General features: G+C 51.6%; 1 protein-coding gene across 1 annotated transcript in view; it reads right to left on the bottom strand.

Annotated features, from left to right (window-relative positions):
• The window catches only part of Col17a1 (collagen type XVII alpha 1 chain), a 43,551-nt gene that overhangs the window by 15,085 nt on the left and 4,960 nt on the right, over nucleotides 1-23,506 (bottom strand). The window contains exons 2-29 of the mRNA XM_041661666.1: nucleotides 22,758-22,820; nucleotides 19,679-19,723; nucleotides 18,475-18,579; nucleotides 17,213-17,344; nucleotides 16,241-16,288; nucleotides 15,300-15,335; nucleotides 14,340-14,387; nucleotides 13,668-13,811; nucleotides 13,270-13,428; nucleotides 12,256-12,327; nucleotides 10,906-10,977; nucleotides 10,137-10,205; nucleotides 9,014-9,175; nucleotides 8,571-8,651; nucleotides 8,066-8,110; nucleotides 7,017-7,250; nucleotides 6,243-6,458; nucleotides 5,993-6,022; nucleotides 5,622-5,648; nucleotides 4,728-4,754; nucleotides 4,556-4,618; nucleotides 3,911-4,015; nucleotides 3,026-3,088; nucleotides 2,400-2,435; nucleotides 2,208-2,261; nucleotides 1,938-1,973; nucleotides 1,362-1,397; nucleotides 802-864 (exon numbers count right to left, since the gene is read on the bottom strand). Coding sequence (XP_041517600.1) covers nucleotides 802-864; nucleotides 1,362-1,397; nucleotides 1,938-1,973; nucleotides 2,208-2,261; nucleotides 2,400-2,435; nucleotides 3,026-3,088; nucleotides 3,911-4,015; nucleotides 4,556-4,618; nucleotides 4,728-4,754; nucleotides 5,622-5,648; nucleotides 5,993-6,022; nucleotides 6,243-6,458; nucleotides 7,017-7,250; nucleotides 8,066-8,110; nucleotides 8,571-8,651; nucleotides 9,014-9,175; nucleotides 10,137-10,205; nucleotides 10,906-10,977; nucleotides 12,256-12,327; nucleotides 13,270-13,428; nucleotides 13,668-13,811; nucleotides 14,340-14,387; nucleotides 15,300-15,335; nucleotides 16,241-16,288; nucleotides 17,213-17,344; nucleotides 18,475-18,579; nucleotides 19,679-19,723; nucleotides 22,758-22,809 — 2,260 coding nt within the window. The 5' untranslated portion in view covers nucleotides 22,810-22,820. The remainder of the gene's footprint in view (nucleotides 1-801; nucleotides 865-1,361; nucleotides 1,398-1,937; nucleotides 1,974-2,207; nucleotides 2,262-2,399; nucleotides 2,436-3,025; nucleotides 3,089-3,910; nucleotides 4,016-4,555; nucleotides 4,619-4,727; nucleotides 4,755-5,621; nucleotides 5,649-5,992; nucleotides 6,023-6,242; nucleotides 6,459-7,016; nucleotides 7,251-8,065; nucleotides 8,111-8,570; nucleotides 8,652-9,013; nucleotides 9,176-10,136; nucleotides 10,206-10,905; nucleotides 10,978-12,255; nucleotides 12,328-13,269; nucleotides 13,429-13,667; nucleotides 13,812-14,339; nucleotides 14,388-15,299; nucleotides 15,336-16,240; nucleotides 16,289-17,212; nucleotides 17,345-18,474; nucleotides 18,580-19,678; nucleotides 19,724-22,757; nucleotides 22,821-23,506) is intronic.

Here is a 23,506-nt window from a genome sequence, read left to right as displayed (position 1 = left end):
GCAGCTGTCACTGTGGCTGTCAATCTCAGAAGCTTTGTTGTGGGGTACGCCGGGTACAGCCTCCTCCTCACAGCATTCCCCTGCTGGGACACCCTGTCCCCATTATCTTGGGTCCTTTAGGCCCTTGCCACCTCTGCTCTAAGCATAGTTCTAACCGCTGACCTTCCAAAGTGGAGCTCTCTGGGACTGGTCTCACTAGCCACACCTCTGTCTCCTCGGCAGGGATAGTTTTCCAAAGTGGCCACAATGAAATGCTTCCTAAATGTTTAGGAACATCTGAAATGCCACTTCCTTTGTCCTCCATAATCTCTTCTCTGATTGTATCCTCGTTCTCTGTGCCTCTCACGGTCCGTGTCACCCATCACAAGCTTTGTGGTAACGTGAGGGGGCGAGCTGTGCCCCTTGCTAGTAGTTTACTTGTCCTGTGGACAGTAAGCGCTTACTAATGTCTCCTTAAGTGAATGGAGGTGTGAGGGCCACATCCTCATTGGTAGGGCTTGAGTTTCCTTGGGACTCAAGCCTGGGGCCAGGCTTCCTGGTGCTTCCCTTTCCTGGCACAGACACCTCAGTTATGGCTAGTCAAAAGGTGGTGGTCTGGATCTGGCTTTGACACTACCCCTGAAGTGGGCTACTGGGGGTTCACCAAACTTCGGCCCCTGTCAGTTCTTAGCAGACAGAAAATCACCAGGAAGGAAGGATCTTGCTTATTCCAGAGGGGGGAGAAATTCCCAGAAAACTGTGTCTAGAGAGCCCAGGAGGGTGTCCGGCTCAAAACTGTCAGCCGTCTTTGTGGACACTTACCCATTGCGCCTTTGGCTCCGGGCTCACCCACGGCTCCAGGCAAACCTCGCATGCCAGGTTCCCCTGCAAAGGACAAAGGAGCTGCTGCCAGAGGCTAAGCTATGCATGTTTCCACCGTTGGTAGAATGCCTATGCCTGCTTCTCCTCCTCCGGAGGAGCTGACAAAGGCACCCTCTGCCTTGATGCCACGGTCAGGACCGCCTATCCCCTCCACCCCATGGGCAGCAGGCTCGTGTATAAGTCTGATATCCCTGGAAACAGCACGCTACCCTTTGTGGTGAAAGCATTATGACTTCCGTGCAGTGGGCAGGGGGTGGGCAGCTGAGAGGGTGGGTGGGGCACGCTTTGTGCTGCTTTGGGAATTGATTCTTAGTTTTCCCAGTCAGATTTCCAAAGAACCCAAGACAGGTATAACGTCTGCACCAAACAGACACGGATCGAGGCGGATGGATTCCATCTGGGTTCATGCTCAACCCCCATCTTTTTGTATTTGTCCCACGTCTGGTGACTGCTAGATCTTAACAGATTGTGAATGAGTTAAATTCCTGGGTTGGACTGACCTGTGAGGCCTCTGGGTCCTTTCTCACCCTGGTCACCTAACCAAATGTGGGGATGGGAGAAGAACTGTTAGCTGAAAGCGACGGGAGCCATCTTCCCCCATGACTGGGGCCCTGTGAGGCAGCTGCAGCAGGACGCTGGGGAAGTCCCTGCACTGACGGTGCTGGAGGAACCACCCACCCTCCATCCACCACCCACCCTCCATCCACCACCCACCCTCCATCCACCACCCACCCTCCATCCACCACCCACCCTCCATCCATCCACCAACTGGTTCTCCCACAACCTCTGCTGTGGACACACATAGGTGTCCTGGGCACAAGGAGGACAAGACCAGAGGGCAGACACCTGGCAATGTGCCTCCTCACTACCGTGGAGAGCATCCAACCCTGCCTATGTGATGTGGGCACTGTTTCCCCCTTTGTGCCTCAGTTTCCCTTTCTGAGGAGAAGAACGAACTCTCAGCTTCCTCTCATCCCCTGGGCCCAGAAGCCAGAGTCATGTGTGCTCTTGGAGCCTGTGCACAGGTTGTGCCTGGGTGTCCAGGAGCAGAGTGAGCAGCGGTGGGAACAGTATACCTTTGGTGCCTGGTGGTCCCATAAGTCCTTTGTCACCTGCAAGGGAAACAGATACCTTGGTGGCGAAGTCCGTGTGGGGATGACCAGGAAGGGTCAGTGCCTGACTCTGATGATAGTTTCCCGTCCATCTTGGTTTCACCTCCCCTTCTTGCACTTTGTAGCTGGTGGGTCACGTCCATCAGATCTCTCTGAGCCCTGAACCCCGACTTCTCTCTTGATATTTGAGATCTCTACAGAGTCCTTTGACTCCCTGCCCCTCCCCCAGCTTACCTTTGACACCAGGGAGTCCCACTTCACCTCGGAGTCCTTGGGGACCCACAGAGCCTGCCCACCAGAGGAAAACAGACAATCAGGTGATTGCAAGGGATGGGCACACATGTATACTTGTGCATGCACACACAGATGCACAGCCCTTTCTTTACCACAGAAGCAGAGGATTTTCACAAGAAGCAGCACACTTACCTGGGGGTCCCTGGGGACCAGGAGAGCCACTGGGACCTGAGAACCAAGGGAGAGACAATCAGAAAGCCAAGGACTGGCTGGGAGAACTTACTCTAGTGTCAAGGGCAGGTAAAGTATGAGGAGCTCATTCTAAAGGCCTTGGGGGTCCTTGCTAGGACAGTACACCAGAGGGTTCGGTGCTGACCCTAGTATCATGTCCTCCCTTGAGGGGAGGCCAGAGCTTGGCAGGGTCAGAGACCTTTGCTTCTCCTAAGATCCTGAGGGCAGATCTGAGGTGAAGAGAAGAGGCTGCAGCTGGCCATCAAGCCCTTGCGGCATTTTGTGTGTGTATCTGGGTCCCAGTCAGCAGGACATTGTCTGGTTTTTGGGCCCTGGTATAATCTGTCCAGTTGCTTAGACACCACTTAATGTGGCCACTGAACAGAAACAGAAATGTGTCCCAAGCTCCACTATAAAGTCAGAATCGTAGTCCAGAGTCTTGACGCTCAGGAGTCCCTTTTGGAAGAAAACTTTGTGGCCATCTTGTACAAATCTGGGGCTGCCAAGCAGCACTCTTGGAGAGCCCAGGACCTGTTCTTCTGAATGTGGACCCTCCCTGCAAGCTTGGGGTGGTCTTTCTGACATACCTCTGGGACCCACAGAACCTGGGACACCCGGAAGGCCCCGAGGGCCTTGTTCTCCAGCAATCCCTGAGGAGAGATAGAAGAAACCTGTTGAGAAAGCCCCAACCTCCAGTTTGGCAGTCAGGTTTGGAAGCAAGATTTTCCACTCTGCCAATGAGCTGGGGACCATTTGGTACCTCTGTGAGGCCACTCTTCAGTCACAATCTTCATTTCCCGCCCAGAGAGGTCTCGCACATAGATAGCACTCATCAAATACTGGCTCATTCTAAGGGCCGTGTGGGTCTTTGCCAGGACTGCATGTTAGAGGATCCAGCAGTGACTTTACTTGAGCGACCCTTTTATTTCTTTTAAGAGAATGTGGCTCTGAAAGCTTCCCTTCAGTGTTCTGGCACCAAACAACTCCTGGTGCCCTTCTCAGTTTCCCCATAAAGTCAACCTCATGGTTAAGGAGCTGAGTTCCAAACCTCCCCAGCCCTCTGAGGTGCTAGGCTTCTGACTCAGGCCTTCTGCTTTTGCCGCTGAGTCTCGGCCCTCAGAGGCCAGGGAGCTTCACCTTCACCTTCACCTTCACCTTCACCTTCACCTTCACCATACCTGGCTGTGCTCCCGGCTCTGCTACCCTCTGTTCTCTGCCTTGACCTGGCTCTGCTCCTCACCCTCTCTGGAAAGGTCACATTCCTGAGACCTCTTTCTCTGGTTAAGTCCCCAGACCACAGCCTGTTTCTTAGCCTGGCCATATTCCATTGTTAGTGATGTCTCCACAGGGTTTAGTACAGAGCTTCTCCACTGTCCACCTCTGCAGGTGCTTGGCCCATGCCGCCCCAAAGCATGCAGAAGGAAGGAGGGAAGGATGCAGCTAGTCCTCTAGGCGAAGGCGTCACCTCTTACCTCGGTCCCCTTTCTCTCCAGACCCAGGAGGCCCAGGTTCACCACGAGGTCCCATGGGGCCTTCTAGTCCTCTCTGGCCTATGGGTCCTTCCATGCCAGGATCTCCTAAAGATGGACATGGTCAGCCTCACATGTTAGAATTCCATGCCAGGGCCACGGACAGCCCCTCCACAGCCGAGGGATGGCCCAGAGCCTCTTCCAGGCCTCTGCTGTTTGTCTTGCCCTGCAGCCTCGCTCAACCCAGGACCAGAGTAACCCAGTGAGTACATAAAATCCCCCTGCCTTTGTCCCAAATCTGCAAGCAGCTCCTCAGTACACCAGGAGTAGAAGCCATCTTTATGTGGGCTTTGCCCTGAGGCCCTGCGTGGCTTGCTGCCTGAGGTCCCCCTTCTGCCTCTTTAGCCTCCAGCTTCCTTATCTACCCAATGTTCTTTGAACTTGCTGTTGGGGCCTTGGCTTTGGCTGCCCCCTCTGCTCAGAAGGTGTCCTTAAGTCTAATGTCGGCCACAGCCTCTATCTCTTCAAATTCCCTATTTAACTTCCCGCCTTTCTCTGTTGTGGTCATTGTTGTCTTCTAAAACAAAATCTCCTTAATACTTTAAAAAGGGGCGAAGAGGAAAGAAACGACTAGAAAAAGGCTCTTACCAATGCTGCCCTTTTGTCCCTTTGGTCCTTCTGGGCCTGGGTGGCCTAGGGGCCCAGAAATACCTGCAGATATATAAGAAGACCCCAGTGTGTATTTCCTCCAGAGTTGGCAGCTATGACTGAGCTTACCCAACCCAACATGAGAGGTGTGTAATCACTGCAGATTACCCACCTGGCAATCCAGGGAGGCCTCGGTCTCCTGTAGGGATGAAAGAAAAGGACACATCAGATGGAGAACGTGGCCTGGTCCCCTAAGGAGCTGCTAGAAGGTTCATTGGGCCTTCCAGGGAGCAAGTGCATCCAGTTACATTCAAATTGTTGCTAAACCCACAAATACATTTTTCCATCATTAGGCTCTGTGAGTTGCTTGGGACATAATTAGAGTGGAAATACGGTGTTCTCCTGAGTTCTGCGGTATGCGGAAGTCCTGTATGTCACCTGACTCATCAGGCTGGGGCTCCAGAACCACCAGCTCCCATCCTAAACAGGATCAGGACGGGTGTCGAATTGTAAATCTTGGAAGGTGGACTTAGGTAGGGATCCGGTGTGTGTGTGTGTGTGTGTGTGTGTGTGTGTGTGTGTGTGTGTGCGCGCGTGCTGAGGTTGGAAGAGTGTGGGAACCATGAAGGAGCTACACAGGGGAGAAGGGCAGGCAAATGGAGGAACCCACTTCCTGCCTGGGGTCTCTTATATGTTCGAGTGAGTTAGAACGGAGCCAAGGATGGAGGTGGACCTTTCTTAGGGAAGGTACCCCTGGGTGCAGGATCCCTTGGGGTGATGAAGACGGAAGGTTCCTGGGCCTCCTCATCCACTTAATCAGAGGCTCTGGGAGGGGCCAGGGTCTTTATGTAGTTCCTTCCCACTCTATAGGTGACAAAATGCTCAGTGATGTGATTCAGGGAAAGCTGCTTTGGGTCCAGCGAGGGGCAACAGGACAGGCAGGCTCCTCCTCAGGCAAGTGCAGACTACCGCTTATTAAAAGGCCTTTCTCAGCCTGAGGGTTTTCCTGCTTGCTTTAACCGTGCCCTCCCCAGGGCTTAAGGTAAACTGTCTTTGGAATAGTTACCTTTAGGGCCTTGACTTCCCACGTCACCTAAAACCAGAAAGACAGACACTGTGAGATGGTATATTAACCAAGAGCTGCTTTCTCATCCGTGTTTCGCAGTCATTTCCAACATGGGAACCACATATCACAGTGAGAAGACAGGGCCCTGTCAGGGCCCTCGGGGCAGACCACTAGGCTTCTCCGGGACAGTGCCCAGGCTCCCAACCCTGCTGTGATGTCTGACTGGAAAGTTAACTCCCAGCTTCCTGACACACAGGTGTTATCTGCATTCTTCCATTTGCACAAAGAGAAAAGGATTCCAGTCCAGGGGAATCATGCCACCCCTGCAGATATGAGGGCAAGGGAAAGTTTGGGTCACCCCACCCCAATACCTTTTGGACCAGGGTTTCCTCTGAGATTTCCTACAAAAAAAGAACAGACCTCGAGTCAGTCATTCACACATACACCACCACCACCACCACCTAAAGGAAAGTGGGGATCCCAGCCCAGCTCCATCTTGTCTCTTAGGGTGATGGAGGATAGGATGGGAGAAGAGAGGCCTAGGATGTCCCCGGGACAGGCGTAAGGCCACCCAGGCCCCCAGTTCTGGGCTGGCTGGCCTTGTTTCTGGACTGCTCTCACCGTTTTCCTGTTCTTTCATCAGCTTGTCCCTCACGAAGAGCCAGATCACCTCCTGGCTACGGCCATCCAGCTCAGCTTTGCCTCCTCCAGGTCCCAGGCTGGGCGCCTCACTCAGAAGGCGGTCCTTGCTACTTCTCTCCACCTTGTCTTCAGAATGTTGCACCCTGATCTTCTCCAGCTCGTCCACCCGGGCTTTGAGCTTCCTCACCTCCTCCGCTGTGATGGACACATGAGGACCGTCCGTGAGGACTAGGTCTGCCTCTTGCCCTGGGGCCCTGGGCTGGGGAAGGGGCTTCTGCACACGCCGGGGCACACAATTCAGGAATGCTCATGCAGAGATAATCCTGTGGCTAATAGGAACTAACATCTTCCTGAGCTTCCGGAAGCCTGGCTCTGTCACTACCCAAGCTGAATACAAGGATGGTTCTCCTTCCTCTGGGAGGTGGAGAGAGAGAGAAACAGGGAAAAGGATGTAGATGCTCAGGAAAGATAAAGGTTGAAAGGACCCTGAGGCAGTGAGGCCCTGAAGGCCACCAGTGCCAGAGCCTAGGGAGGAGCCAGGACCTTAGATTCCCAGTGTCCTCTTAGTGACCTTGAGACTTGGACCAGACGCCTCCAGGGGCTGTTTCCTCTTTGTTGGAAAACAGCCTTTGCCTGGCTAGTGATCTCCTGGCTCCTGGGCCCTAACGCTCAGGGCTGCTTGCAGTTTCCTAACTCTAAGAAGGGGGAGGAGGGCTGGGCACTTCGTTCAGGCTCTGGGCCCTTGGCACCTACCCAGAGCGATGAGGCCGAAGAGCAGACCCAGCAACAGCAGCCAGGTAAGCAGCAGGCCCAGCAGCCACTTCCACCAGCTGCAACAGGAGCCGCAGGGGCACCAGGCAGGCGCAGCCCCCCATGTTCCTCCGCCACCGGTGCCACCGCCGCCACCACCACCACCACCATGTATGGCGCCTCCACCGCCGCCTTTGCCTCCACCACCGCCGCCACCTCGGTCATAGCTGTGGTTTTCTGTGGAAAAAATAGGGAGGATGAGTTAAATTCAGGAGGCTCCTGTCTGTCTCCCTTCAAAATTGGTGACGTCACGTGGGTCGGTTCTGGAGGATTTGAGTTTGTGTGAGGCTTTTCATGAGCATAGAGATACAACTGAAAAGGAAGTCTGAAAACCCGGGATTTGGCTGTGTGACTCTTGACAAGCGTTTTTATAAAATGAGGTCAAACTGCTTTGTAAAACAGTTAAATGAGATTCTTAAGGAGTGGAGGCCGCAAACCCCAGTGCGGGCTTTAAAACATCTTCATTGTTAGGGGTGTTGCATGCATGCATGTACGATGCCTACCTCTGATTAGGCCTAAACCCCCATCTCAGGTCACTAAGCCTCACTTGACACAGCTCACCTTTGGTGATTCTCACATATTACCAAAACCTAAAATTATATTTTAAAGGTAAAGGTTGGCAGTTGTCTTGGAGGTGGGAACTTCATGCACTTCTTTCACAAGGCGAGGGAGGAGGGGAGGAAAGGGGCGGAGGGCTGGAGCAATCGCGGGATGACCTTCCTAGGCCTGTCCTATTGTGCCTGCCCTGGTGGGAGACTCTGGGCCTCAGGGAGCATGGCTGCTGGCCATTAGGAGCTGGGGGGCCCTGGAGCATCATCTTTGTGACCCCAGCCTGTCACTCCCATTCTCCATCTTTCTCCCATTTGAGCCTGTAGGAGACCAGATCTGGGTAGCTCATGTGTGCACAGGCTCCCGGCAAGGGCCACCTCTGTCCCTCTAACTGTGGCCAACCTCGTGGATCTTTCACAGCAGGGTCCCCCAATCTTACTCACCTACTGAGGTGACCTTGCTCTTTGTGGACGCAGCATTTAGGTCTCCTAAAAGTACAAACACAAGTTGGGAGTTGGACTTGAGGATGGGAAAAGCACACAAGTACACATACATGTATTCCCCCACACACGCAACCACACGTGTGAATCCCCACACACATGTGCACACATACATGTATTCCCACACACATGCAACCACACACATGGCACCCCCACAATGCACCCTCCACACATGAACCCACACAGTGTACCCCACATGGTATACCCCCACATGCACCCACACACATGTTAACCCACACACATGTGCACCCATACACACACGAACACACACACACACTTCCACATAAAAGCTGCGACCTCCCACCCAGCAAGTCCGAGGAGGGCTGAATTCTATGTTCCTAACACATTCTTGGGACTGCCAGTGGACTGTGAGCGTTGTGGTCCCAGAAGATGGAGAAATGAGGTGTGGCTTTATTTCACTAGGTGGGCAGGGTCGGATTTCTCTTACCATTTATATCTGCCTTTAGGCAGGTGTCAGCCACATATGCAGCCTGCTTTTCTTTTTTCAGGGTGTCCTCTGAAAAAGAAGCTGTGTGCAGAACCAGTGATAACCTGGTCTAACTCCCCACCCCCTGCCTGTCTCTTCACTCTCCCTGCCTGCTCGTATCCCCTGCATCCTGGGAAGATCCAGGTTAGCCTGATAGGAAGCTAGTCCGGTGTTGCTGGGCTAATCTCCTTCTCTGGGGCTGTGGCTAGACTCCCACTGTGCACAGACTCCCATGTTTTCCTAGCTTATCTGCATTCAAGGCAGGTCCAGGCAGGTATTTTTCATCAAAATGGAATCCCGGTGGCTTATGACTAACTCGCTGGCCTCCAACCGCCTTGTGAGGGTCCTGGGCCTCCTGTACAGTCTGCCCTTCTGAAGCCCACAGCACCCGAGCTCCGACTTACTTGAAGAGATGCTGGCAGGGGAGGCAGTGAAGACCTTCCCACTGTCCTTGGTCATGATCAAGAGCTCCATCTCCTTCTTGGCAGGTACGTTGTCTTTCTCCAGAATCAGGAACTTGCAGTCTTTATGCAGGAGGTCATCACTCTGGACACTGGTGGTGCAGGCTGTAGAGGAAAGCCATGGGTGAGGGGGAAGGGAAGGATGCCAAGGAGGAAGGAAGGAGGGCTCCCCAGTGTGTTGGGGGGCTCCTCTTTTAGATAGCAGTGCTGTGAAGTACCTTGGGGACCGGCTAGGTCTGGCCATCACGAGGTTGGGACAATGATGGACGTATTGGGGACTGGTCTATGGGGCCACCTCTCTATCTGAAGACACAGTGTCTTCATTGACCTTGCCAAGGTCTCTTTCATCAGCCAGGCCCTTCCTTAACTACAATAATAGACTGGTTTTACCATCCTGGGGAGGCTTTTTCTGACCGCCCCCCTAAAGCTCTGCCCTCTCATCCACGGGCCCCAGGTCCACCACATCGTTTGCTTGCTTAGGAATCATGTCATTTTCTGTCATTGTCTGGTGTACTTTGTCTTTGTGATTGTCACTTGCTGCTCCATTGGCACTGTCTTGCTCTCACTACGACACTACACGACTCTGCCCTCTTTTGTCACCTGGAAAATCAAACTGCCTGTCTGATACTTAATGGGTGCTTGGTAACGTTTTATTTTAAATGAATGAATTGCTGACTGGAAGGAGACACAGCAGGACCTAAGCACTGGAGGAAATAACTCATTGCATGGGGTGAACCCACATCCATAGAGTCTATAGGAAGCAGCTTCGGAGGGCTCCCAGCTTCTCAGAGATCCCAGGTAACAGAAAGCCAAGAGTTTACAGTAAGTATGGTGGCTGGAATATAACAGCAGGCAGGTGTAAGGGGGGGTGGAACTTCCTGCGCCAGTGAGGAAGATCAAGCCAGCTCATCCCTGCAGAAACATCCTGAGACCTTCAAGGGGAGCTGTGTTTGTGGATCTCAGAACACCCATGCATGGGTTGAGATCTTTCCCAGGACACCGTGTGTCGTAATGGCGCCTCTCCCATGTGCCAACCGGGGTCCTAGATGTTGGTAATAGCACTCACTAGCGGAGGTGGACACACCGGTGCTGGTGACAGTGGGGGGCTGCGGTACATTTTTCTTCACACCATATGCTGCAAGAGAGAAAGCGCCAATGAGTTGGGCTAATGTGGTACGGTGGCGTGGGAGCGGTCTGATCAGCTGAGAGAAAGCATTGAAATCAATTCTCTCCAGTGGGGTGTGGTGGGGTGGCTTAATTTGCTGTGTCTTTTCCTAGTTCGTAAGCCCACTTCCTTCAGGAAGTCCTCTTTGGCCTCACTCTTCACTTAATCCCTGCTGTTTTACAGGACTGTTATAGCTTCCCATGGGTTGGGCGTTCTACTCCAGCTAAGGAGTAGGCAGGTTGAAAGCAGGAGCCCGAGCATCACCGCGATCCCTTCCCCTGCTCTAACCCCTAGGTCTGCACAGGCGCAATGGCCTGGGCAGAACAACATAAAAACAACCATGGAGCTTTATCTGAAGTAGCAGTGGCTGCAAAAGATTGACTAATGAGCCAGAGAGACCACGTGACCAGCTGGGCTGAGAGACACACGGGAATGAAATGTCTCAGGGTGGACTTGCTGACTTTACAGGCTCCCCTGTATAGTCAACTCACAGCAAAGACAGTAAGGGATGAGGGTTGACATCTTAGGCTGCGGGGAGGAGGGGGGGCTGGTTTACTGGTGGGAAAGTTCTTTTGGTCCTTTTAACTCTCTATGAAAAGGTGTGTCGTGAGTTGTAGCATCTAAGGGGTGCCCATTCCCAGTTCCTGAGCCCCACACGTGGGCTACCAACCTGTGGAAGTGGTGGTTGTGCCGTGGGCTAGGACAGAAGAGCTGGGGGCCAGATTGTTCTGCATGCCAAACACTGCGAGGGAAACCGAGAACGGGCGAGAGTCGTGAGTGGGAGGATGCCCTCGAGATGCCGCAAGCATCCTGAAGCTGCCGGATCATTTCCCAGAAAACTGCTTTTACCAGGGGCATGCTCTTAGAAACATGGTCATCTTCCACCAGAATAAACTTTATCTATGGTTGTTTCAGAGTAAGGGCCATGTGACTAAATAGCAGTACATCACACAGGGCTGACAAACACTACCGCCTCCCCTGAAAATCCTGTCCCTGTCGCCCTCTAAACTACTAGGTTCGCTGTGCGGGGACCGGATGCAGACACACTGAGCCCAGAAGCACGAACACAGCACGTTTCTCCCTTTCTTTTGAACTCTTTCCTCTGACTCTAACAAACACATAAACTCCCTGGTCTCCCCTCCCTTTGAGGAAGCATATGCTGCAGGAGAGAAAGCACCAATGAGCTGGGCCAGCATGTGAAGATGGGTTCCACGGCTCAGGAGCCCTGTGGTCAGCTGGACACAGGAAATCAACTCTCTCCAGCAGTGGGGGTGGAGGGCTTAATTTCCTGTTAGTTTCCTACTTCCTCGACCCACTTCCTTCAGGAAGTCCTCTCTGACCTCGCTCTTCACTTAATCCCTGCTGTTTTACAGGATCCTTATTGCTTCCCATGGGTTGGGCGTTCTGCTCTGACTAAGGGGTTGGCAGGTTGAAGGCAGGAGCCGAGCATCACCACGTCCTTTCCCCTGCTCTAACCCCGAGGTCTGCGCAAACACAGTGGCCTGGGTGGCAAAACATAAAATAACCACTGAGCTCTGTTTGAAGTGGTTTATTTGAAGATCCCCTTTTGAGACAGCACACCTCTGTGCAACCCTGGAACTCACCACAGATCAGTATGGTCTCGAACCCAGAGAGCTACCCATCTCTACCTCTGGAGTTCTGGGGTTAAAGGTATGCACCTGCTAAATCCTTGCCCCAATTTTGACTCCTAGGCTTGATTGTTGACTTAACTGTCAACTTGACATAGCCTAGGATCATCTGGGAAGGATTGTCTACCTTGAGCTGGCCTGCTGACATGTCTGTAGGGGATCGGTCTTGATTGTCTTACTGGTGTGACTCCCAGAGCCTATGCGAAAACTTTGGTTCCAGGTGATCCCATGCCCTTTTCTGCCCCCTGCAGGCGCTTCACACTCATGATGAACAAACATCCGTGCAGATAGAATGCTCGCTGACGCAATAGAAAAATAAATAATTTCCAAAATAGTATAAGAGGAAGAGGTGTCGAGGTGGTGGCACTGACCTGAGGAGCAGCTGCTGAGTCCGGGGAGCAGCGTGGGGGAGCACGACGCCATGTTATTCGGCACTCCAAAGACTACAGCGGGGAAAGAGAAGACAGTTGACAGCAAGGCTCAGGCAAGGCGGAAGCTCACATGCTGTGCATACACCAGAACAAATGCTGGGAGCTGGCTCCTGCGTTCTGTTACAGTATTATCTGGGATAGCTAGACCCAGAGTAGAAAGTGGGTCCAGTTAAAGGTTCTCTTCTTAGTGGCCCCATCTTATAGAGTGAGATCTCTAAAAATTATTTGAATGGTTCAAGGGTCCCCCAATCAAATCACACTCATTGATATGTGGTGTCCGTATCTATTTTTAGTGTTCTTTTATATTATATTTCTTCTGATACTAAGTCTTATATGTTCATTCTATAAAAAAAAAAATACCTTCTGGGTTAAATTGAAATGAACAATGTTCCAGTGGGAAATGCTTTGGACATCTGGGCATAAAAAAACAAAAACAAAAACAAACTCTTCCCAGGAGGCCCTGGGGATGGTGCCTTGATGGGGGAGAGTCTTCTGTTTTGTGTTAATTTCATTGGTTAAATAAAGAGACTGCCTTGGCCCTTTAATAGGACAGAAAATTAGGTAGGCGGAGTAGACAGAGCAGAATGCTGGGAGAAAGAAGCCAAGTCAGTGAGTCGCCATGATTCTCCCACTCCAGACAGACGCAGGTTAAGATCTTTCCTGGTAAGCCACCTTGTGGTGTTACACAGAATATTAGAAATGGGTTAAAGCAAGATGTGAGAATTAGCCAGTAAGAGGCTGGAACTAATGGGCCAGGCAGTGTTTAAAAGAATACAGTTTCTGTGTAATTATTCTGGGGCTAAGCTAGACAGTGGCGGGAAGCCGCCCACCACTCCATATTACAGCGCCCACCGAGGGAGCTCTTCAGTGATAGAGTAGAGCTGCAGCGGTCCCCATTGGTCCCCATTGGTCCCCATTCTGGGAGGGAGAAACCAGGTGCAGCCCACACCTTACCCGATCCTGTTGAGTAGGCGTTGGTGTTGAGGAGGGAGGAGCTCTGGGCTGTCATGTTGTTGTGATAGGTCCCCATGGAGGACCCTGCGGGCAAGGTGGACGACCACATGTGGGAGGGGAGGTTGGTGTCCAGTACTGTCGCGTCATAGGTTCCTGATACTGGAAAGAGAAACACACGTGTACCTCACCATGAGAGAGATGGACACTCCTGCTGGGGGATTTAGCTGGGTACCACATGCTCAGAAGACAGCCGAGCAGGCGGATTAGAGTGTCCCACTCAGACATTCACAGTGTGGAAGAGCAGACACTCGGTGCTTTCCCGACTCTGGTAAAGCTGAAGAGGCACATCTTTCACACTGTTCCCAACTCCCGGTGACAGCCTGGGCTGTGGCGCTTACCTGAGTGGGAGCTCGCGGTCACCGTTTTGGTCTCTACAGTGCCTTTCTTGGGGATGGGGAGCGTGTTGGAGGTGTTCCTGGTGGGACTTGCGCTTGCAGATCGGCTCCCCTTAAGCAAACGCTTGACTTCATCCAGCTCTGTCCCTGCGAAAAACCCCAGACTTTCCCATCAGGCCCTGGACCCTTTCCTAATTCCAAAGTTCAGGGAAGGAATGCTGTTGGTATTCTGATATTAGAGAAGTTGGTATCTGCCCCGTAAGTGGAGACATTTCCCATTAGCTTTGCAGTTTTTGAATTTTGACAATTTGTAGCTCCTATGAACCTGCCAGTTTGCGGCTGGGACAGCCTCATAAGTTTACAGGGCTTCACACACACAACTCAGAGTCCTTGGAGGTATTTCCTCACCAGACTCATTGGGGTGACTGTGCCTGGAAGACACTGTCATCTGGGATAGGGCAGTTAGAGGGCTAGGCTCTTTTAAGAAACTAGCTTGACAATTGGCTTTCCCCTGAATATGGTGTCTTGGGCGACCTGGTATGCCTGCCAGTGTCGAAAGGGATTCGGGGGAGCACACGTTATCCCCTAACTCCTCGGCTCTGCGGTTCCTCTGCTTCTGATTTACTCTGAGACTTTCCTGAGTGCTGTCATTGAAGTAGGACAGTGACCACTTACATCTGGTGGATGGTGACGCACTCTGCAGTCGAACCCGAATTTCGCTCTCTGTACAAGGGGAGAAAAGAGAAGGAGAGGCTGTGGATGAAGGAGTCTGCATCACCATCCTGCACCCCGAGTTCTGAAAAGAGTGTGACTCATTGGGCTACTTTGTGTGGCTACAGAAGGGATGTCCTCTCTGCCATAGCACTTGCCAGCTGACTCCTAGATACCTGAGACTTCACAAACCCCAGGCTGAGCGAGGAAGCCCTGCTTGTCACCACCCACCTCACTGTTGCCAGCATCTTTCTGCCTCCGAGAGCCCCTGAGATGGGGACAAGAGATCTCGAAAACCTCTGGTGTTCACTTTGTCATCTAACAGGAAGTCGGTAAGATGGCAGCGTAGAGCTAGCTTCAGCTAGGGAGTGGGAGACTTTTAACTCTTGTCCTAAAGCTGCAGGTGGCTGGTACAGCTCCCGGTGACACACAGTGGGAGCCTAGCCTGGTCACGAAGAACACCACGCAGAGCCTGCGGAGGACTCTGCCTTCAGTGCAGCCTGACACAAGGCTCCCACGTTGTACAGGCCTCTGCTAGGGGGCTTTCCTAGAGTCTTCCTCTCCTCTATCTTTCTAGATGACAAGTTTAAAGAACTATCCCTTGCAATAATTTGTCAAAGTAGGGCTTTTGCTTGTCTTGATTTACGAAGGAATCAGAGCACATCTAGGAGACCAGCTTTGAAGACAGATGTGGCACCCGTATCCCTCAGATTGCCACTGTTTGGTTCCTGCCCATGGAGCTTTGTGGGTCGTTCTCAGATGCCCACTCCTACGCTCACAGAGTTGTCTGAGACTCTGCAGTGCTCCAGGCTCCTCAAGATGAGGCTCTTCCTATCTACGCTTCTGTGCTCTGCTTCCTGGCTACAGGTTGACAAGTACTAGTTGCTCAGAGTGAACTGAACTGGATTCAGTGATAGTACTCACCTCGCGTTTGGCTTCGTCCTCTGGTTGCAGAAGATGCTGAGGAAAAGAGAAAAGTAACCTCAGGCACAGACTTGATATGCTGAATATTTTTGAACTCGGTGATATTTTCACAGTGTCTAAATCCACACACACACACACACACACACACACACACATATATTTAACTGTATAGAAGATGCTAAATAAATGATGCCTAGAGGCTGAAGGGCAAATAATGTTCTTGCAACTCCTTTATGCAGTTTAGTTGAGCAAGTGTTGACCTAGCTGATGCTTAGAGCATTGTGTCGGAGGTGTGTGTGTGTGTGTGTATGTGTGATGCATTCGGACAAGTGGAAACACTGTCAAATGGACCAAAAGACTGCTAAATCTTTAAGTTTATTAAAGCCTACCTTGGCTTTCCCAACATAAGCAAATATAGAAAATTATAATCATTATGTAACCACTGGCCCTAACCTCACTTCATTTGTACATTGAGATTCTAAGAATACAGACCAAAGACGTAAGGTCAAGAGAAACACTTAAGGTCAAGTGAACACACAGCTCAGTGTGGCACAGGTGTTCTGCGTGGCCCTTGGGAGGGAGCTGTAGACAGACGTCCAGCGTTTGAACATTGTGACTGGTGCTCCTCCTTGGTGGCAGGTCTCTGTGAAGACCGTGGAAAGAAGAATCCCTACAGCTGTTGCTTGGCCTTAGGGGCGCATGTGTCCTGGCATGAACCGTGTACACAGCTTACCATCTTAGCAGCGTCATGAGCAAATGCTGACGACATAAGTTAATAAACTGGCAAGGATGCATCAGGGTGAATGGGAAGCAAGTCAACGGGAGCCAAACTCTGAGAAGAAACCATTTTCTCCTGGTATCCCCTGACCAACATCCATCATTCAGGCATTTCCCCAGCACCCTGTTAGAGCATTTCACCAGCAAATAAGGAGACGACTTACCGAGTTCCTTCCGTGGGTACTCAGGGGAGGAGTTGCCGCTGGAGCTACCTGGAGAGCAGATAGGACACTTAGTACAAAAGGCTGCTTACCTCTACAAGGCTTCCTACGGGACAGGGGTGCCAGCTACTATGTCCCATAGCTGGAGGTGTTTCGGGAGGCAATGGGTCGTTCTTGTAGCAGAATTCACCCAAGCAGGGGCCTTCCTCCTGCTTTCCTGTCCCAACTGTTGGCATCACTTTGCTCCCCGTCTGCATTTGGAACCCCAGGGGCACAGCAGTTTCCAGGTTCTTACATTTCACATCGGTGGCAAAGTCTGCCAATTCTGTCTCTTTTATCTCGCACTTCCCAGCCCCCTTTCACTTCTAGAAGCTAGTCGTAGCCCAGATTTCTCTCTTCTCAACCACTGAAGATTTCCTTTTAAACTGTCACTTGTCCATGGCTTTCTGGGCCTCAAATATGATCACCTGTTTGCCTCAAAAACCTCTGTGTGTTCTTATATGGAGACTAAAGTCTAAGCCTAGTACAGAATCTGGGCCTCCCAATCCCTCTTTAGCCCTGGACCACCCGTGTCTTGTCCTTCCATCTATGAGTATAATCACAATGCCAAGGCCAAGCACCACCTTCATGGAGTCATCCTTGATTTCCTCAGTGGAAAGTAGGAACCCCCTTCTACTCGGTATTACCACTTCTTCCTGTCACCTTAGACAATAGGGCCCCCGAAGACAAGATCCGTAAGGCATTTCGCGTAGCATAAAACACGGTAACATGCTAGTTGGAAAGCGATTAAGTGAATAAAAAACGATTGAGTGAGATAAATGAATGCAAGGCTATTCCAATAATGCGACCTGTAAGAGCAGCCATGCAGTGAGGAGGAAGATGGGTGGAGTGTGGACACAAGAGAAGCCAAGGAGCCAATGTGCTGAGGATGAGTGGCGTTACACCAGGAAGAGAGTCGCTCTCTTTTGCATATACCTTCGTAAGTTCCATGGCGGGTCATGTGAGTTTTCCTCTCAAAGGTGGAGCCTGGAGAGTTGGGCAGGGTGGAGGCCGGCGAGTGAGCTCTCCTGTAGCTGGAGGTGGAAGCGTTGCCCCGGATGCTCCCGCCTGCCATGGGGAAGCAGTGTAAGTGCTAGTGGCACCACCTCACCAGAGATGCTTCCTCAACATCCACACATGGTTCTATCAGCCAAATAATCTCCAGGCTACTAAGTGAGGACCCTGAGAGAGGGGCAGGGGGACTCCAGGGGACACAGGAGAAGGAAGGCAGGGTTACTGCTCCTGCCTTTTCGGGCAGACACTGAGATGCCCTCAGACACAGAGTGCGTGGGGGTTGTAAGGATGCTTAGAGTTTTCTTGAGGACTTGATGCTGGACCACTGACTCCTGCTCAGAGGGACGAGGGCAGGCTCTCCTGAGTGTTAGGTTTCCTTTTTATTTCCCCTGCCACCTCTTAATGGCTTCCAGAGTTGGTTATGTGGTTTGTTTGTTTGTTTGTTTGTTTGTTTTGTCATACTTTTTGCTGTGTTTTGTTTTCACGTGGAAGATGGCCTCACAGGGAGCGAGAGGGTCACAGTGGGTGCTTACCCAGCAGAATACTGCAGCTCGGAGCTGCGTGCCATTAGGGCCGTGGTTCTCAGCCTTTCTAATGCCGAGACCCTTTAATACAGATTTTCATGTTGTGATGACCCCAACATAAAATTATTCTTATTGCCACTTCATAACTATAATTTGCTACTGTCATGAATTATCACATAGATATCTGATAGGCAGGATATCTGATATGTGACCCCTGTGAAAGGGTCATTCAGTCTCTAGAGGGGTCGTGACCCACAGGTTGAGAGCTGCATTCGACTTTCTCAACAGAGCAAATCAGACTTCACCTTTCACTCCTTGTTAGTCCGACTGTAAACCTCAAACACACACAGCCTTTGCTATATGATGTAGCTGAGGTAGAGGGACTCAATGGGGGAGCGACAACCTCCCTCGCAGGCTTCCTAACTGGTGAGTGTCACCTGCCCTGGAGACTTAGTGAAAATCGAATCCATTTGCTGTCGGTGTCCAAAGCTGGTGATTTGAGAGCCAATCCCTCCCTTGTCATTTGGGTGACTCTTGGGGCATGTGGAATGAACGACAGAGAGGGCAATGGTCCCCCTCATGCAATGACCGCAGACGGTGGATTTCCACTGTTTCTCATCTCCGCTTATCAACCTGACCCTCAGGCCAGACTCCACTTACTTGAGTTGATGTAGCCGCTGCTGCCATGAGTCAGACTTTGTTTCTCTAGCCGACTTCCTCCACCGAGAGAGCCTGTCTTAGCGTATCCATTGCTGGTGCTCCCTTCTGTCAAAGCAGGTGACAGTCTCAAGGTGGAGCCTGTCCAGAGGGTCTCCTCATCCTCTGCTCTGTGGAGCCTTCCCAGCCCCCCTTCTTGTCAGGCTCCCGCTGGTTGGGATGCCTGGCCTACCACGCTCCAAATTCTAAGCGGCCCTTTCCCCATTCCTCATTTTCAGTACAGAGGTCTGGAAAGACTGTCCTGCTTGATGTGAACGAGAGCTTTCTGGTGGAGCACGGAAAGTTATCCCGCAGGAAAAACAGACCAGACAGACCAGGCCGCTGAGTGACGCGAAGCCCCGCCCCCATCTCAGATGGAAGTTGGGACCCAGACTCAGCAGCCGCGAGAGGTACTGGGAGGATGAGGCGTGGCTCTGGGTTCCACTTGACTTGCTTCTATCATCCTGCTGTGGCCATGGATGGGTGGGTTCTCCCCACCCCACAGCCCACGTGGGCTCAGGGGTAGTGTTGGGTCTCTGTTGTTAGAATCCACCAGGAAGATTAGAATCCACTTAAAAGCTCCCAAACAAAAGTGGACTGAAGTCAAATGCTCAGGGAGTATAGGATTCCCCATATTTTACTGACTATACTAGCAAATCCATAAAGACAGACGCAGACACCGTTCCCGGCAGATGGAGTTCCTAGGGGTCAGGGGGAGCAGAGGGGAGTGGGGCATAACTGCCAAGACACAAGGGGGTTTATTGCAGGGAGTGATGGGAATATCCTCAAATTATAAGGAAACACACAGTTGCTGCGCACTTCCTCAGCAATTCACATGACTTGGACTGGTAGTGGTGTATAATCCAACATCAGCCTAACTGCTAGCAAAGGCTATCTCCCAAGCCAGGTGGTGGTGGCACAGGCCTCCAGCACTAGGGGTGCAGAGGCAGGTGCATCTCTGTGAGTTCAAGGCCAGCCTGGTCAATAGACAGAATTAGTTCCAGGATAGCTAGGGCCACACAGAAAAATCCTGTCTCAATCCCCCCCCCCCCCCACACACACAAGAATATGTTCCAGAAAGTTTGGATTTTCTCAGTGGGAACACTGTCGTGTTCAAGATCACAGCATGGAGCCTTCACATGGGACCTACTGGGACAAAGCTACTTACTCGGTGGTAAAGATGTGAGTCTTGTAGTTACTGTTTCTGTGATAACTGGAAAAGACAAGCAAAAGAGGAGACGCTGTAGCTTTTACTGACATTACTGGGTTAAGCCCATTGTTAGGCTCAACAAAGCTTTTTACATAGCTGTGTTTTATGAAAAGAAATCTGACCTATTATACATGAAAATATGAGCAGTAACAATGAGGGTCAATGTCCTAGACTATAAATTTTCTCTTTGGTGCCTATGGTGGTTTGACTAAAAATGGCCTCCCATAGGCCCATAGGGAGTAGGGCTATTAGGCCTTGTTGGAGTAGGTGTGGCATTGTTGGAGGGATTGTGTCACTGGGGGTGGGCTTTAAAGTCTCAGACGCTCAAGTCATGCCCAGTGTGGCATTCTTTCCCTGCTGTCTGCAGATCCAGATGCAGAACTTACAACTCCATCTCCAGCACCATGTCTGCCTGCGTGCTGCTAGGCTCCTCACCATGGTGACAATGGACTAAACCTCTGAACTGTGAGTCATCCAATTAAACGTTTCCTCTGTAAGAGTTACTGTGGTCATGGCGTCTCTTCACAGCATGAAAACCCTAACTAAGTCAGTACCAAAAGTTCCCCCCCAATTGTTAGAGTGGGTTGTCTTGGCACCGAGGCCTCTCACTGACCGCTCCAGTCCAGGCCCAAGTCTGAGTCTGGAAGAGGGCCAGCCTCTCCTTTCTTACAGTCACATATCCCTGCTCTGTCCCTTTCCAGAGATGCCTGGGCCAGCTGGGGCCAGCACCCTGGCTGATCTCACTCTGTTTGCCCTGATGACGTTGGAGGTGTCTCTGGGATACCATGATTCATTCTGGACCCTCAAGGACGTGTGTGAGCGTAGAGGGCAGAGAGAGGAAGGGAAGCCTGAGTCAGCCACTTTGGGAGGTCAGTAAAATGAGCATCAACGAATCCCAGAGGCAGACTTTGAGGAACATCCCCTGGTACCACACAACCACGAGCTTCTCCAGTGGCAAGCTTACGGAGACACTAACAGCTTCCCGTGTCTGGGAAAACAATGTTCAGAAGTAGGACTCTTTCCTCAGGAGTCAGTCCCCTGAAGTAGCATGAGGCTTGGGTGGATTCCCAAAGCCATAACAGGGTCAACTTTTTGTCTGACTGTGGCCATCAACACACTACCTCCCTCACTTTCGGCCTCATCTGGCTGGAGCCCCTGTGTGTGGGGGCATGCGTGTGCCATGGCATGTGTGGGGGGCATGTGTGTGCCATGGCATGTGTGGGGGGCATGTGTGTGCCATGGCATGTGTGGGGGCATGTGTGTGGGCATGTGTGTGCCATGGCATATGTGTGTGGGCATGCGTGTGCCATGGCATGTGTGTGAGGGCACATGTGTGGACATGTGTGTGCCATGGCACATGTGTGTGGGCATGTGTGTGAGGGCACATGTGTGGGCATGTGTGTGCCATGGCACGTGTGTGTGGGCATGTGTGTGCCATGGCATGTGTGGGGGCATGTGTGTGAGCATGTGTGTGTGGGCATGTGTGTGCCATGGCATGTGTGGGGGGCATGCGTGTGCCATGGCATGTGTGGGGGGCATGCATGTGCCATGGCATGTGTGTGGGCATGTGTGTGCCATGGCATATGTGTGTGGGCATGTGTGCCATGGCATGTGGGGGGCATGTGTGTGCCATGGCATGTGTGTGAGCACGTGTGTGTGGGCATGTGTGTGCCATGGCATGTGTGGGGGGCATGCATGTGCCATGGCATGTGTGGGGGGCATGCGTGTGCCATGGCATGTGTGTGGGCATGTGTGTGTGGGCATGTGTGTGCCATGGCACGTGAGTGTGGGCATGCATGTACCATGGCATGTGTATGCAACAGAGAACAGCTTGCAGAAGTTGGCTCTTTCCCTCTACCATGTGAGGTCTGGATTTCACATTTAAACCGTCAGCAGGCCGGCACCTTTACATGCCAAGCTACCTGACTGGCCCTCACTGGTCTTTAAAGGAGAGTTTTCTGTGTGCTGTGCACATGTGTACAGATGTGGTTGTGCAGAGTACGTGCATGCATGGTTGTCAGAAAGAGGGGTGAAAGAGCAGGTGGAAGGAGATGGTCCAGACCACCGTGTGCCGCATGGAGTCAGCTGCTGCTGGGATTCCAGCCTTGCTGCCCATGCATCCCTGTCCGTCACATGGCATGTCTCTAATTAGTTCTCACTCTCCCAGGAGCACAGGGTTATGAATGCTGTGGAGACCGCACTCAGGACATTAAAGGGAAGGGCTTGTCACAGGAAGGTGACAGCTCCATTTGAATAATGGCCCTTGAGCTCCCAGCAACCTCTCGCTGCACCGACCTTAGGGATTTTCTGATGCATAAAAATAAATTATTTCTAGCCTGAAGTTCTAAGTCAGTGGAGCCACAATTTTTCGTTGTTGTTGGAAATAAATGGAAGTCACACAATAAATGAAAAAGTTTCCTAAATTAGAGTTGCTGGAGAGACAGTCTAAACGCCCCCGAATTTATCATTTGGACAGTTCCACAGAGGAAATGTATGTGATTTCAAGTTTTAGTGTGGATTTCGAGAGTGACACCAGCGTTATTTCAACCTAGTCCCCAAAATAAGTAAGACATTCTACATTTAGATTTCTGTTGTCCTATACCCCTGGTTAGAGAAGGGTTAAATAAAGGAGTTAAACAGACCACAGAGAATCAGGTAGTCATCAAACCACAGAGTACCGGGCAGTTGTTGAAATTCTGCTCATGGAAACTATGGGGAAAAGAAAACCCTTCTTTCCCTCCTCCCTTCTCCCTCGCCTTCCTCCTTTCCTTTCTTTATTTCTCTTTTGTTTTCTGTCGGACTGGGGATAGTGCCCTGAACCTGGCTCAGAAATGGAGATTTTCATCCCGGAACAAGATGCAGAACTCCTTTGGTTATAAGCCCATGAAAGCAAAAATCGAGAAGATGGCTCCCGGGCGAAGGAGTGGAGTCTGCCTGCCGAGACCTTTGGAGATACCGCGGTGACAGCGGACTTAGAGGAGATGATTGCAGCTGTTCCCAAAACAGTTCTGAGTAAGAGAAATCCAAAGAGTCTTACGTCTTTCAGTGACTTCAGTGCCTTCGCGCTTGTTTTTCTTGGTCACATCCATCCCATAGCCACCTGCAGGAACAGAAGTCACTGCTTTTAGCAAGCCTAGCCCCGACGGCACACATTCAAGCTAATAGCCAAAAACCTGTCTTTAGCACTCCAAGCCTAACTCTTGTGCATACCTGTACAGGCACCAGTCCCCATCTGGTCCCTGATCGTAACAGACAAAATCCAGCAGTTCCCCTGCACAGTCTACCCTTTTCAGAATCTAGTAGGACAGCCTGCCCTCGGCTTCAGCAGCCTGGTCACCCTGACCTTTGTCTAACTATACGCTAGGGTGATGGGGGACCGCAGGATGTGTGCTGAAGTCGTATTGGCTATGGCATTTTAATATGCCTTGTAGTGTTCTGTGTTCTAGCGCTGGGAGATGGCTCCACGGGTTAAATACTAGTGAGTAAGAATGAGAGGGTAGACTCCCCAGAGCCCTTATAAATGCCAGGCAGGCATGGTGGCTGTTTGTAATCCCAGCACTCGAGACGCAGAGGACTGGGGATCCCCAGGACAAGCTGGCTTATTAGAGTAGCTAGAATTGGCAAGCCCTGGGTTCAGCAAGGGACCCTGTTGCAATAAATACGCAGGAGAGTGACGGAGGAAGACACCCATCAGCCGCATTAGGCCTCCACACATCCATACACATCTGTACACACTCACAATCGAGCATTCGCACACAGAGGAGAAATGAAACACCTAGAGCAGCG

The sequence above is a fragment of the Microtus oregoni genome, unplaced genomic scaffold (assembly GCF_018167655.1).
Source record: "Microtus oregoni isolate MIOR12 unplaced genomic scaffold, Mior012 000012F_ref0000307, whole genome shotgun sequence".
In the NCBI taxonomy this organism is placed as follows: Eukaryota; Metazoa; Chordata; class Mammalia; order Rodentia; family Cricetidae; genus Microtus; species Microtus oregoni.
The sequence above is the reverse complement of the archived record's forward strand: the minus strand, read 5'-3'. Positions and strand labels throughout refer to the sequence as shown.